General features: G+C 45.2%; 1 protein-coding gene across 4 annotated transcripts in view; it reads left to right on the plus strand.

Moving 5' to 3' along the window:
- The window catches only part of COL18A1 (collagen type XVIII alpha 1 chain), a 177,921-nt gene that overhangs the window by 134,172 nt on the left and 29,783 nt on the right, over positions 1–13,966 (plus strand). For all 4 annotated transcript variants that reach the window (XM_019523230.1, XM_019523232.1, XM_019523228.1 and 1 more), the window contains exons 10-20: positions 218–280; positions 452–547; positions 2,591–2,644; positions 2,849–2,998; positions 3,700–3,762; positions 4,853–4,897; positions 9,757–9,897; positions 10,798–10,869; positions 11,530–11,556; positions 12,495–12,539; positions 12,836–12,898. In XM_019523230.1, the coding sequence (XP_019378775.1) occupies positions 218–280; positions 452–547; positions 2,591–2,644; positions 2,849–2,998; positions 3,700–3,762; positions 4,853–4,897; positions 9,757–9,897; positions 10,798–10,869; positions 11,530–11,556; positions 12,495–12,539; positions 12,836–12,898 (819 nt within the window). The remainder of the gene's footprint in view (positions 1–217; positions 281–451; positions 548–2,590; positions 2,645–2,848; positions 2,999–3,699; positions 3,763–4,852; positions 4,898–9,756; positions 9,898–10,797; positions 10,870–11,529; positions 11,557–12,494; positions 12,540–12,835; positions 12,899–13,966) is intronic.

Here is a 13,966-nt window from a genome sequence, read left to right on the forward strand (position 1 = left end):
ACCCCATTCACTCCCCCTCCCGCTTATTTGTGACTGCCCGTGCTGTCAGTGAAGGGTTAACCTGCCCGCGCTGGGGTTGGAATTGGGCTTCCTGAGAAGTTTAGCTTGTTACTTCCAGCAATGCAAATCTTTTCCTTGCTTTATACAGTGTGTACAGTGAAATGTAGTGGGTTTTTCTTTCAGGCTCTCTCTTCTATCATGTTATTTCCCTTTGCAGGGTGACACTGGGCCCCAGGGATTCCCAGGAACTCCAGGGGAGCCTGGCCTCAAGGGTGAGAAGGTGAGTGTCTGGCCTTGGGGTAAAGTGGCAGCATGGGCTGGGCTCTGTGAGCTGACATGGTTTGGCCCCCAGCCGGCATGTTTCTGAAATGTCATTCTACTTTGTGGGGCTCTCATACAGTGGATAATAAATCTTCAGTTATATGCTCTATGATCTCTTCTCTTTGCTTAGGGTGACCCAGGGGTCAGTGTGAGAGGATCCCCTGGACCGCCTGGCCCACCTGGCCCACCTGGGATACCAGGACTTTCATCTAAACAGGATAAGCTGGTACGTATTGAGGGGATGGAAGGGTCAGATGAGGGGGAGGTATGCTCTCACTCTTGGCTGACTGCTTTTGCCTGAGTGGGGTTCTGCTGTTTCACCTCAGTGCCAGGGACTTGTCTTCCTATGGTGCCACTGAAGGCACATGTAGCTCAACTGGTCCCCTAGCCTGCAATGTCCACATTACATGTCAGGTCCCTAAGAGTTAGTATGAGATCGCTAATAGCATGGTTCCACTTTTGCAGTTCCAAATGTGCTCAATTGCAGGTGAACTTTTGAGGAAAAAATAATCAAAACTATTAATTTTGCTTAAGTTAAACTAAATTTCATCCCTATTGATAATATGCTATATGCCCTGTCATGTTAGACTGACATGCCATATGATATACATAACAGAACATTCATGATATGGCATACAAATAAGGTAATGTTATTTGTTATTTTTTTCTATTTGTATTTTTATAATATCAGTTACGGTAGGAAATTACTGAATTTCTAATTAGAACAAATGTCCTGTTAAACTATCAGTTGGGTAAACCAAGTAGCAATTAGCCGAATGTTAATTAGCAAACCAAATTGCCAATTAGAATACCAATTTCAAAATCAGTTTATAAAATAAAATTTGAACTGCACAAATAAGCTATAAAATATCATATGTTGAAATATACTGTAAAAGCTGAAACATTTTGACTGTGATGTTATGTCACAGCATATTATACATCATTCCACATGCTTTATGTCATATAACAGTTGAATTGACTTTAACATTACATTATAAATGAAAGTATAAAATATAATGACACTATTAAGTTGGGAAAGTCAAAACAAGCATTCAACATGGGTTAACTAAAGTGTCATTTGAATTTTTTCCAAAAAGAAATTTTAAAATTCTGTTTTGTGGGAAATTCTTAGATCTTGATTTGGAATGAAGAAAATTGAAATTGAACCTCCTACAGACTAGGAATTTGTGGGTGTCTCTAGATATGCTGTGGGGTGGTGAAGACACTTTAATTAGAGCCACTCTGACTAAGCACCCGCAGCATCATATTCTGTATTCAGCATCCTGCACTTCAAAGTGGTGGTGGGGGTGCTTGAACTAAAACTCATTCAACGAGCTTTAGTTTAAGTGCCCCCACCGCCATTTTGAAGTGCAGGGATGCTGAAGAGATGTGATGCAGAGGCTGCTGGAGCATGCTAATTGAATCTACTCCAACGCGTGTTAATTAGCAGAGCAAATGTCTGGTATGCATATAGGTGCCCTGTAGGACCAGACAACTCTAGTCACAGGACTCTCAGTGATGTCACCATTAGCACCTGAGCTGTGTGTGAAATGGTTTCAGGGTACAGATCTGCTCACCATCCATGCACTTCTTTTTCAGGTCCTATTTAGACTTTGCTTGCAGGGCACACACAAGACAGTGCCTCTGCCCCATGGTGACTTATCCTCTGCTGTCATTGTTTAGACCTTGCCACTTTTTGCAGCTCTTGTGAATAGGGAAGGGATCTAAATCACTTCCCTTTCCCAGAGGTTCTCTTTGCTGGTTGAGTAGTCTGGTGGAATAGTCCATGCTAAGTCCTTCAGTGCCTTCACAGCTGGATTGTCTTGGAGAAGAGGATCCGGATGTTCTATGCAGCAGATATCTGCATCCAAGCCTCATTTGATCACAAAAATGAGGGAATTATAACAAAGTTAATAAACAGATCAAACATCACTGGAATATAATCTGGGCTCAATCAGGACCATATGGCACAGCAGATAAATCCCAGAGTGACTGGTCTAAACAGCACTGTCATGGTTGGTCAAAAGCCTCCTACATAGGAGAGCCAATATCCTCATCCTGATAGACAGCCCCATCACATGGGAGTTATAGTAGTTTGGAAGAGCCAGCCAGAGCTTATGGTGTTCACAGTTATAAACCCTTTTTAAGTACTGTAGGAGATCAGGGCCAGGAGATGCTGCTGATCTGAGTCAAACCTTAGTCTGTGGCATAAATGCTGTGCATCCCCATCTGACTGTAATCTTGTCCTCTCTGTGTGCTTCTATTCCAGACATTCATTGACATGGAAGGGTCTGGGTTTGCAGGTGATCTGGAAAGTTTGCGGGTGAGTGTGCAGGCCCAGGGAAGTGGGATGATCCAGTTGCATTTCCAAGGCTTTGTTTTGTTCAATCCTCAAGCTAGGTAGTGTTTAATAAGACTTGCTCAGAGCAGGCCTGTATGACTGGCCCACCCAGCTGCCAGAGAGAGCCTAGTAAGTGTGCAAGATCTGATTGTGCCCCTTACACATTATTTTTGTCCTCTCTTTCAGGGACCCCAAGGCCCACCAGGTCCCCCAGGACCTCCTGGTGTGCCTGGCCTGCCAGGAGAACCGGGAAGATTTGGGATGAACCACACAGCGATTCCAGGTCCCCCTGGCCTGCCAGGCAAAGATGGAAGCCCCGGACTGCAAGGACCACCTGTAAGTGTGTGGAGGACAAGGCATAGTGGGTCAGTGAAGGAATGGGGAAGATTGTGATCTGACCACTTAATCCAGAGCTATTCCTGGCACTTCTCCATGTTAAGTGTATTTTGAAGCCTGATTTTATGCAGTTCCCCAGCCATTTCCATTGTGATGATATGGCCAGGACAGGACTCTACAATGATGGCAGCATTTGGGTTGCTTGATACCTCATGATGGTGACTTCCTAGAGGGACAAGAGAACGGGGTCATTGTTTCTCTTTGCAATTCTGTATGAACTGACCCCTTTCCTGGATCTGATAGCAGTCACCTGTGGTACTGTTTGTGCTGCATTTGATGGTGTGCATAGCTGAGGTGGTCACAGGATTATGGCTAGGGAACTTGCTGGTGGAGGTTTCTGAGGAAATGCATCTTCTCTAGGAATTGCTAATCAATCCCTTTGCTTATATGTGTCTGGCAGGGAGTGTAATGTACAATAATGACTGTCACTGAAAACTAAAAGGAGTCTCCATGGGCCCTGTAGTCTGTGAATACCATAGTCTTTAATGCACAATGTAATAGTCTTGGTGGTGCTGAGGGTGGGCATATGGGACAGTTTGTCACAGGTAAAGGGTTTGGGGTTATTGCAATTGACAGAGCTGACAATAGCCAGTTCTTAAACCTCTCTTCCAACTGAGGTTCTCTCTTTTTAACCTTTCCAGGGTCCTCCAGGTCCTCCAGGAAGAGACGGGTTACTTGGCCAGCCAGGATTCAGAGGAGAGAAGGCATGTGTCCCCTCTCTGCATGGTGCTTGGTAGAACTGGGACATCCTTACAGTAACATGTTACTGAGAGAGAAGCAGAGCTCCACAGACCAGCTAGCACTGTTTGGCCTGACCTGGAGTCAGAGAGGCCTTTTTAGTACAATAGTAGAAGTCTGTTGTACATAATAAATGAATATAGGCTTAACTGGCCAGTGCAGTGGAAAGCATGATGGAACAGTCTCTGTGGGCCTTGTTATACCATAATTTTGGATAGCTTCTAGAGCTCTTAACCCCTAAATTGTCTGCACATTGACATCTTAAAGTGGTTTTAAGCACTCATTATGCAACTCAGTGTTATGTCACTCCAAGGCACTACCCAGCTCCTGTTCCATTAACATGTAACCACTCTCCACAGATGTGCTGCCCAAGTTGAAGTCCTCCAGTGTCCCAGGATATCTTGTACCCCTACCCCTACAGCAGGGAGGAGAAGTCTGTCCTGACTTCCCAGTCCTCTAGTGGCAATTTACAGTTACAGCTCTTAGTCCTGTCCCTGCTCGCCAGGCCTCTAGTGGCAAGTCACAGCTATCCCAGTGGGGGAGAGTTGGAAGGTTTTTAGACTAAGGGTGTGACTGTTCCAAACTCTAAGCTAGCACTAACACCAATCAGCATCTGTGCGGCTCACAGTGTAAGGTGTAACAAGGCCCTATGGGTGCTTATAGGCCAAGTGCAGCTGTGCTGTATATGATGTAGGTTCCATATTAAAAGCAAGCTGGTGGCAAAAAGCAGTGTATTATAACTAGAGGTGCACAGATACATTGGTCCGATATCGGATTGGTACAGATATAAAGAAAATTGTCTATATTAGAAATCGGCCTGATGTGGCCGATAATTAGGCCAATAAATGGCCCGTGCATGCGTGCAGCCACAGTGCAGTACGTAGGCAGTGAGGAGCACAACCGGCAGTGTGGAGAGCTGCGTGCAGCTGTGATAAGTCTGTTGTGGTGGAAGGGGGGGGGCAGATCAAGGCCCCCCTCGCAAATAAGACATCAGACAATGTCTGTTTCTACCCTATTTGTGTGAAGTTTCACTCCTCTTTGTCTTCTTTTTCCTAGGGTGATTCCGGTGATTTAGGCCTTCCTGGAGCTCCTGGACCCAAGGTACAGTACCACACTCATGGGGTTTTCTAGTTCTGTGACTGTGCAGCAGTTTCCCCTTGTAGCACTGACTCTTTTCTGGGAAACAAGGAAACTGTTCTGGAATTAGCACCCACATTTCAGTTGAATTATGTCTGCCTTCATTTAAATTCCATTGTATCCATGTAAGACTGCAGCTTCTCATCCAAATATTTGATCACTGTGGCTTAACAGGAAAGCCCATTGGAGTCATCTTGAAGAGCTCTGAAGTGTACCCAAGAGCATGGAAGGCACTGGGGCAAAGTGTCATTTTTTGCAGTGTGTGGCTTGTGTGCGTTTCTAGGGGTGTGTTGGGCAGTGGCGATGGAGCAGTTTTCTGAGTTCTGACCCCTGCTTTTCTACTGAACTGATTTTGTGACCTTGCTCAAGGAACTTTCTGTGTCTGCACTTTCCCACCTGTAAAATGGAGGTGCTGAATATTTATTTAACTTTTGGTCAAGAGCCTTCAAATCAATGGCTACAGCTGGTGCGCAGGCTCACTGTAAAAGCTAGTGTTCGATAACAGTTAGTAGTGTGAAAGAGCCAGGAAAGAATAATCTGCCTTCTGCACCACCATATTATTGGAATAATCCCACCCCTGCCCATGTGTTTGTGTGGGCAGTACTGAAGGTGAAGGGTCTCTGCATAAACCTGTCCCACATGTATTTGTAGTTAGGGCAAGACACGATTTGGCTGTCTGAGCTTGCAGTATGACCAGTGGAAATACCATATTTACCTAAATCCAAAAGGACTTTGAATTTATGACAACTGTCTCATAGTTAGATTCTATACATGGAAAAGTATATTTTGTATCATCATAAATTCATCTGCCCCACTGCTGTGGCAAAGAAAGCAGCAGCAGGGGGGAAAACAGCAGTGGGGAGGCAGTCTCCCTGTCCCTCCCTCCCCCAACCCCGCTGGCCCTCAATACCACTTGCCCTCCCTGCAGCTGGGTGCCCCAGGTGTCTGCCCTCTCCGCCACTTCCCACTCCCTTCCCCCCAGTGCCTACTGGCCCAGCCACTTGCTCCCTCCTGCTTCTCATTACCCCGTGCAGTGGCTCTGGCTTCAACTCCAGCCCTAGGTACAGAGCACATGCTGGCTTTGGTCATGGCCAGGAAGCAGTGGCAGCTCCAACCCTGACCTGGGGCCGGGCCCAAGCCAGAGTCAGAGTAGCTCCACCATCCCATACCATATGGTTTCTCTGTGGTCTCCCTCAGGCTCCTTTCTTCCTGCAGCATGTGATCTCTCCTGAACTCATCCCCTGCACTGCGTGAGTTCCCCCACACTTGCCTTTCCCATTGCAGCTCGGTCTCCCCTGGGTTGGAGCTGGAGCCACACCCGGAGCCGCTTGCCCCAGACCATACTAGCATCCAAGTTGAGGTTTCTTTTTCTCCATGTTTAATGGGAAAAAAATCTTGTCTTGGGTACAAGTAAATATGGTAGCTCAATTTAATGAATGCCTTTGGCACATATGATGCAGAGTCACTGAAGTGGGAAAAGGTCATGATCCTGCCAGCTCATTTGAGTGTAACTTTGCCCACTCATTATGAGAAGGAAACCACAACTATGCCTAAACTTTCACAATGTCTTGGCCTAAATCTGTAATACCACAATATCCTCTTTAAAGTTACTCTTCTGATTTCTCTGCTTTAAAATGACATGCAACCTTAGAACTAGTTGCACAGTACAAACCTCCTTATTGTGCATACAAGTTTGCTTCCTGGTTTCCTTGTCATGCTATGGGATCTCTATTTAATTTGCTATTACACTTTCTTGTTATAATTATTTTATTTTGCTCAGAAAGCTGCCATATTAAAAGCACTTGAAGAAAACAAAGCCTTATTTTTCATACCCGAGAGAGATTATACTTGGGTGTTCTTTTGCTGGAAGCACTGGACAGAATGGATAGGATTCAAAACAATTAAAATTAAGTAAAGTCAAAGTTTTGAGGCTATAAAACTGGCAGAAATATGTTTAAATAGTAGACAAGACCCCACACTAAAAATGGAAACCCAGAACGCAAATCCAGGGGTTGATTTACCTGGGAAGAGATATGTTGATCAACTGACTTACAACAACTGTCGTTGTTGCAACAATGCTCCAGCTGACTTGCAATCCCCAACAGTATGTGAGTTCCAAATGAAGAGCACTGAATTGTGACATTATTCAGCTCCTTACTTAGGGAGAGTGCTCCTTCAGCCTCCAGATTACCCACTCTGGTTCTCATTCCCTGCATATTGTTGTTGTAATATTTTATTGTGTGACTCCCATTCTTCCTGTCATGCTCTCCACATTTCACTTATAGCAGATGTAATCTTCTGTTATGCTATTACTCCCATTATCTCTCGCAGTAGGAGGCCTAGAGAGAGTGAGAGAGACCAGCCAAACCAAATCTCTTGTGCATTGGCACAAAGTCCAAACTCCAGCAATTTAGCAAAGGACTGAGGTGTCTGCTCAAGTCCATTCCAGTTCAGTAGCAGGCTATACATATTCATGCTTTGCTGGAGTTGGCACCTACTACTTGGTTGAACTGAGGGCTACATTCTAAGATGTCCTGTTTACCACAGGAGATGTGGCATTGTGCATGACAACCATGAGACCAGCATGTTGCTCCTGTCACAGTCAAACTCTTTTCTAAGGGTCTCGGGGGAATTTCACTGGTGTGGAGGGTGAATTTTGTTGGGAGTGGGGAATGGAATCAAGGAAGCAATGTCAATATTGTATTGTGGAGGTGGCTCTTGTTTAGTTACAGCATTATAACTGAAAGGTGAACACTGTACCCTGTGCAGATTGCACAGAACTCTCAAAATTTAAAAAGAGCAACAAAACAGGTTGTAGATTTTTACCAGGGCATTGAGTTACCCGCCTGACTGGAGCAAGGCAGTTCGTCTCAGTGACAGAATGTCACTGGAACTTCAGGAATTACACAGTATAACTTGTCTTTGACCAAGGGCATCCTCACCACGGAGTGTCAAATTCCTGGGTCCCCTTCTGTTGAGAGGCCTTTTCCAACCAGGCAAGATGTGCATCTATTAAGCAACACTGAGATCCGAAGGCCAGATCTTCACCTTGTGTAAACTAGATCAGGATTTGCAAGTCAGTGGAGCTATGCCAGTTTACACCATCTGTGAAAGAATCTCGCCTCTAGATATTACTTCTAGTGCAGAATCTGGTATTGATATAACAGAAGATACTAATGCTAAAATCCCAACAAGCCCATTTCCCATCTAATGCCAGCTTTGGAACAGCCTGGGGCTGTCACATTTAGTCTGTCACCCACGCTCATTGTTTCATTATCTGCTCATCACTCTTCTCTCTGTCTCCACTCACTTTTCTCCCATCTAACCAGAGCAAACTGCCTCCTATCCCTTCCTACCTGTTAGAGCTTCTTTCTTACTACTCCACATCCCCACCCATGGGAGAGGCAAGGTTTGAGGTAAAGGCATCGTGCATGCATGCAGATGGCATGACTTGGATAGATACATGCATTTGTCATTCACTTTTTCAAAATAAGATAATCCAATGGTGAGAAAAGGTGTGTTTCTGCATGTCATAGAATCATAGAAAATGAGGGGTTAAAAGGGACCTCAGGAGGTCATCTAGTCCAGGCTCCTGCTGGCAACACAGGAGCTGAAACTATTCTAAAACAAAAGGCAAAGCAAGAAATATAAAAGGCTATCCCCTCGTCTGGGTGAACGTCATAGTTCTTTTTACTATGGTTTACACTACTTATAAAAACATGCAGTGCAAACAGAAAAGCATTTACACCACTGGCCTTTTAATTGCTACTGCCAGAGTGGCTCATAACATGTGTATATGTGCATATAATGTAGTTAACAATTACTGCTGAATATTGCTCCTTCTGCATGTAGTTTAATTCTGTATTGTTCTGTTCCTGTGTAATGCTTAACTTTCTGAGAGACAGATATCAATCAGTCTGTTACAAAGTAAAACTGATTACAGTCTCCATTTCCATGCTGTCTCCCAGATCAGCTTTAAAAGTATGCAGTAGGCAAGGATAGCATTATGAATCCCCTGTAGCATGAGCATGAAGCTGGCAGTTCTCAGTGTTTCAGTCTGAGCTCTTGTTGGATGTCTAGAATTCTTCTAGTACACAGTGGAAAAATTCTAGATTTTAAATAAATAAATATTTCATATTTAACTTGAAAAAATTGATGCTGGGCTTTCCTTGTATCCTGTATATAGTTGGAGAGAGGCATGTTGGCTTCCCAGCTCTGCGGACCTTTGAACAGCATTGCTGAAATAAAACTGTGCTTGGTGGTCTCAGACTGGCCCCTAGTGGCCATTTTCCATACTGCAAAAGCACTGGCTGATGATGAGAAACACCATTGTCAGGCTCTGCTGAGAAAAGGACGTGGAACTGTAGGGCAGGGCCTGGGTGCACAGCCAGAATTGTCTGGGCACAAGGCCTTGCCCTCTCTCTACTGGGATCTAACTTCAGCTATGAGTTCCTCACCTCGCTGAAAAGCACTGAAGGTGCATGTGTTTCTCTGCCTTATAACACAGTCTAATGGAGCAGACAGTCCTGTGATCTGCTCTGAGACACGGCCAACTGACAAAGTTTTGTGGGTCTGTGCAACTGTGAACACTCATTTTACTTACCTGGCTTGCTCAGCCTTGGCTTATGCTTTTGGTTTCTGCTGGGGGAGAGGAAGTCCTCTCCCCTTGGCTCAGAAGCTTATTAGAACCCATTGCCTTGGTCAGACAGATGTAGAAGCCCTTTAAAGAGTAGGAGCTTTCCTCCTTCCGAGGGCTCTGCAAAGTCAGGGCTCCCCTGATTGCCTGGCTGTATCACATCTCTACTTTCTTTACTCCCATGCAGGGCAGTAAAGGAGAAACTGGACCACAAGGATCGCCAGGGGAAACAGGGTTGGCTGGCCTTCCTGGACCTATTGGACCCCGAGGACAGCCAGGTCCTCCTGGTCCTCCTGGACCTCCAGGGCCAGGCTATGAAGCTGGATTTGTAAGTACTAGTGATGGTAATCATTGCGTGCCTGCTGGTGTGGCCTGTGCCTGCGAGGGCTTAAAGAGGCAGGGCTGGAAGAGACCTCCAGAGGTCATCTAGTCCAACCCCCTGCCTGAGACAGGATCATCCCTACCAAAACAGTCCTGTACAAATCCATAATCCTAACCTCTTAGTTAAACTACAGTCAACCCTAAACAACAGAAGACATAACAGCGTAACCTGCCACAGGTAAAGCAGGAGAACTAAGCCAGGCAATATTCTGCTTCTGTAAAACATTGTTAACATAGACTCAAGAGGTCCGAGGTAGAGCACCCCTTGTTATAGAAGAAGATAAAAACACCTGTGCTCCATACCAATTGGACCAGGGGGTAAAATTCGTTCCTGACCCCAGATATGGTGATCGGTCTGAGCCTGCATGGAAGAACCTTCTTTGGGCTAAGTCTTGGGTGCTGTAAAGGCTGCCTCTCCCAGACTGTGGTCCTACAACAGGGTGCATTTGTACTGACAGGTCTCTGCAGCTGTGAGGCTCAAGTGGACCATTTCAGTGTGGGGTCCCCCTGCCCATATTCATTGGGCCTTTCCAGGTATTTCCTAAATTGCAGGTCCCAGAGATGAGTTGGGTGGAAAAGGGTCTTCTCTTTGGCTGTTGAGGAAGCTAATTTGGATGGGTGGCCTACACTGACTGCCAGACTCTGGGAATCCTGAAGAGCTGAAGCAGTGTCACAGGTGTTTTGTTAAAAAGAAGAGGGTGCAGGTAACTGCTAGGCACCAGGCTCTCTCCTCTGTGCTGTAGCTCCCTGTTTATACTACACACCTGCTTGGTATGTGCCTGGTGTGACTTCTGCATCAGGAACCTTTGTCCTATGCCTGAATTTCAGCCAGATTTTCTTGCCCTAGGGTGATATGGAAGGCTCAGGCATGCCAGTTGTTTCCGGTGTTCCTGGGCCACGTGGACCTGAAGGGCCACAGGTAAAACTCATCTCAGTCTTTTAATAAGTCCTCTTACCCCTTCCTGAGGATTTGCCTACCCTGCCCACTAAAGTAGGCACTCTACAGAGTCCTGAGCAAGGGATTTAACTCCCCAAGCCCCAGGCTTCATGCTTTTCTGCCTAAAGTTACAAAGCATGTGACAGGACTCAGCTTTGCAAAAGCCTTGCCTCAGCCTTCACTATCCTATGTGTGCCAGAAAACCCATACCTGAATGGGGTCCCAAACAACAGTACTGTCATACAACTGGAACAGTTCCTATTCACAGTCTTAGCTGTTACGGCTGTGCATTGCTGTTGAAGAGAAAAAAAGAAAGTGCCCCAACAGGACTCCTTAGACTTCACAGTTATCCCCAAAAGGACAGTGCTAGGGTGGCCTGTCCTGCCCTGTCACATGGCAGGTTAGGGGCATTTTCAGAGCAGGGAAGGACAAATCCTGAAAAGAACATTCTTTCATTTGGAGCAGAAGATGTCTTTAGATCTCTGTTACTGTTACTGTGCAGTCAAATTAACGACAAATCTTAATGTGCTTCTTGGTGAAAGAGACTTTCCGGGGAGCTGGGGGGATGCACTTTCCTTTGGCTCCTGATGTTTGGAAGAATTCACCTGTTGCCATGTTTTATTTGTTCCCCTTTTTATGTAGGGGCCACCGGGACTCCCTGGACTCAAGGTCAGGATACATTTTGAATCTGTTCCTCTGCAATGATAGGACTTATGTGGTTTCATCCACAGCAGACCATTACAGTGCGATGTTTTCTCTGCTAAGAGCTGCTACTCCAGTAGCTGAGCCTGACCCCTGTTTCTTAGCATGGTCACTAGGAATCTTTCCTCTGTAGCCTTTTTACATCCATCCTGGTGTATGTTATGGAAGAGGATAATCTCTTCTATAATATGTGTTAAGCAACAGATAATAGAGCATGCCAAGAGTAATTTATGTCTGTGGACAGAGTAGCAAGATCTGGTTAGAATATTATGCTGCTGTCTTAATACAAAGTTATTCCAGCAAGTCTGTGTATGGCCCATTCCTATACAGCTTTGATTCATGCACTTCAGAGGGCTACCATTGTCCAGCTGGTGTCCACTGATGGACAGTGTGCAAATGCAGACACTTGGGGAAAAATCCTGAACCACTGAAGTGATAGCAGTTTTAACACTGATCAGCACAGCAAGGATTTCAGTCTTGGACTTTTCTGTAATACTCATTAGTGCTCTGCCTCTGCTGGGAATTCATTCTCCTGAGACAGTGCCTGGCACATTGCCTTCTTGCTGAGGAATGGTGGAAGTTTGTTTGAGCATACTACTCAAACCCCAAGACCAAGGGGTTGTTTCCCAAGGCACAAAGGGTGGCTAGGGCTCTGACTCCTGCAGGAAGTCTTTGGGAGTCAGGCAAAGGGTATCAAACTGCCTTCTGAGCCTTGGAAATCTTTGCCTTAGTAGCAAGTGTCGTGCTGGCAATGTTGTGGCTTGGACAGATGCTAATAATAGTTTTCAACCCTTTGGTTCCCCTCACACAGCCTGTAAGAGACATGTCATTTGTTGGTGCATACAAACTGTGCCCCAGACAGAATGGCTGCTTCTCTCATTTGCTTACTTTTCTTTACCTTTTAGGGAGACACTGGCAGTTCAGGTCAGCCTGGTGTGCCAGGACAAAAGGTAGGATCCCTTCATACAGCTTCAGAAAATCTTAAGACCTCTGCCACTGCTCTTCTGAGTGTTAGCTTTGGAGGGGCTGTGGGCCCACTCCTGCTTCTGCCCATTTCTATGAGTGGCTTTCTGATAGCACTGTTGGGAAGTGGGTGAGGCCCCATATCACTGAAACTTTGGAACTCTTGGAATAATGCCTTGTTGTACTACTCCGTATAAACTGACATGGAGCGAGATCTTTCAGGCCAAAGGTTAAATTGCAGTATGATATAATTGTCCTCCCTCTCTCTATTTATTTATTACAGGGAGATCCTGGTACTCCAGGGACAAATGGTCAGCCTGGATTGGAGGGCTTCCCAGGACCTCAGGTGAGTGCAGGAATTACCATCAATGATGGTTTGTATTGGTCGGCCAGGAACGAGTGGGAAAGGCCACTCTAAAAAGTCTGTCGTGTTTGGAAAGAGGTACTCTCCACTTAGATTATTTACCTGCAGGTCATTCCAAATGGTTGTGCTGTCTGTTGCAGATATTTTAAGCTGAGTAGTCTAAATCAGTTTCAGTCATGGAGTCATGGAGTTGGAATTCCGCATGCAGATGTTTCTGCTGCTTTTCTGTGGGTGTTAGTCTCCCCACCTATGTGGTTACCTACCAGCCACATTGGATTCTCTCTTTTCATCACCTGGGTAGCCATCTTGCACTGCTGATTTTCCTCTCCCACTTGGTGACTGTCCCTTTCCAGACAGTGCTGGGAACCTCCAGCTAAGCGTGTGCTGGTTCCTACGTGCTGGGGTAGCAGCCAGTTAAATGAGGCCTGTGTTCATGGAGTCACTTGAAATAACAGTGCCTTCAGCCGGACGGATTGATTTAAATCAAGACTATTTGAACCAGTTATTTAAATAATGATTTCAGTTACCAAGTGAAAAGTCTCAATTTAAATAGTCCCTTTTTTTGTACTTCAGCTAGTTTCTTTAAAAAAGTATATTGTTATTCATTGCTATAACTATTAGAACAAGTAGACTTACAACTCAGTAGAGCGGTTTCAATTGACTTAGGACATCTCTTTACCCACTGATGAGATTACAGTGTACTCTAGGTATACAGGTTGTAGCCATATTGGTCTACAGGCAAAAGGAGTCAGAACTTGTGGCAGAGGTGATATCTTTTATTAGATCAACTAGATATTTACAAAAAAAAAGACTTTTTAAAAAAATATCTAGGTGGTCTAATAAAAGATATCACCTATGCAATGAGCTCTAACAGTACACTTCAGGGATGTGAAAGGTTAAATGATTAATTATTTAAGTAGTAAGTACAGTGATAACTGCTTAATTACTGCTCATCTTTTAGCTTGGGGCAAGTGTTGAGAGGGAAGGCACCAAAGGAGCTACTCTAGCCTGTAGAAGCAGCCTTGCAAGTGCATCTTTATTAACATCAAA

Source organism: Gavialis gangeticus, unplaced genomic scaffold (genome assembly GCF_001723915.1).
Source record: "Gavialis gangeticus isolate Ggan-Ray unplaced genomic scaffold, GavGan_comp1, whole genome shotgun sequence".
Classification (NCBI taxonomy): Eukaryota; Metazoa; Chordata; order Crocodylia; family Gavialidae; genus Gavialis; species Gavialis gangeticus.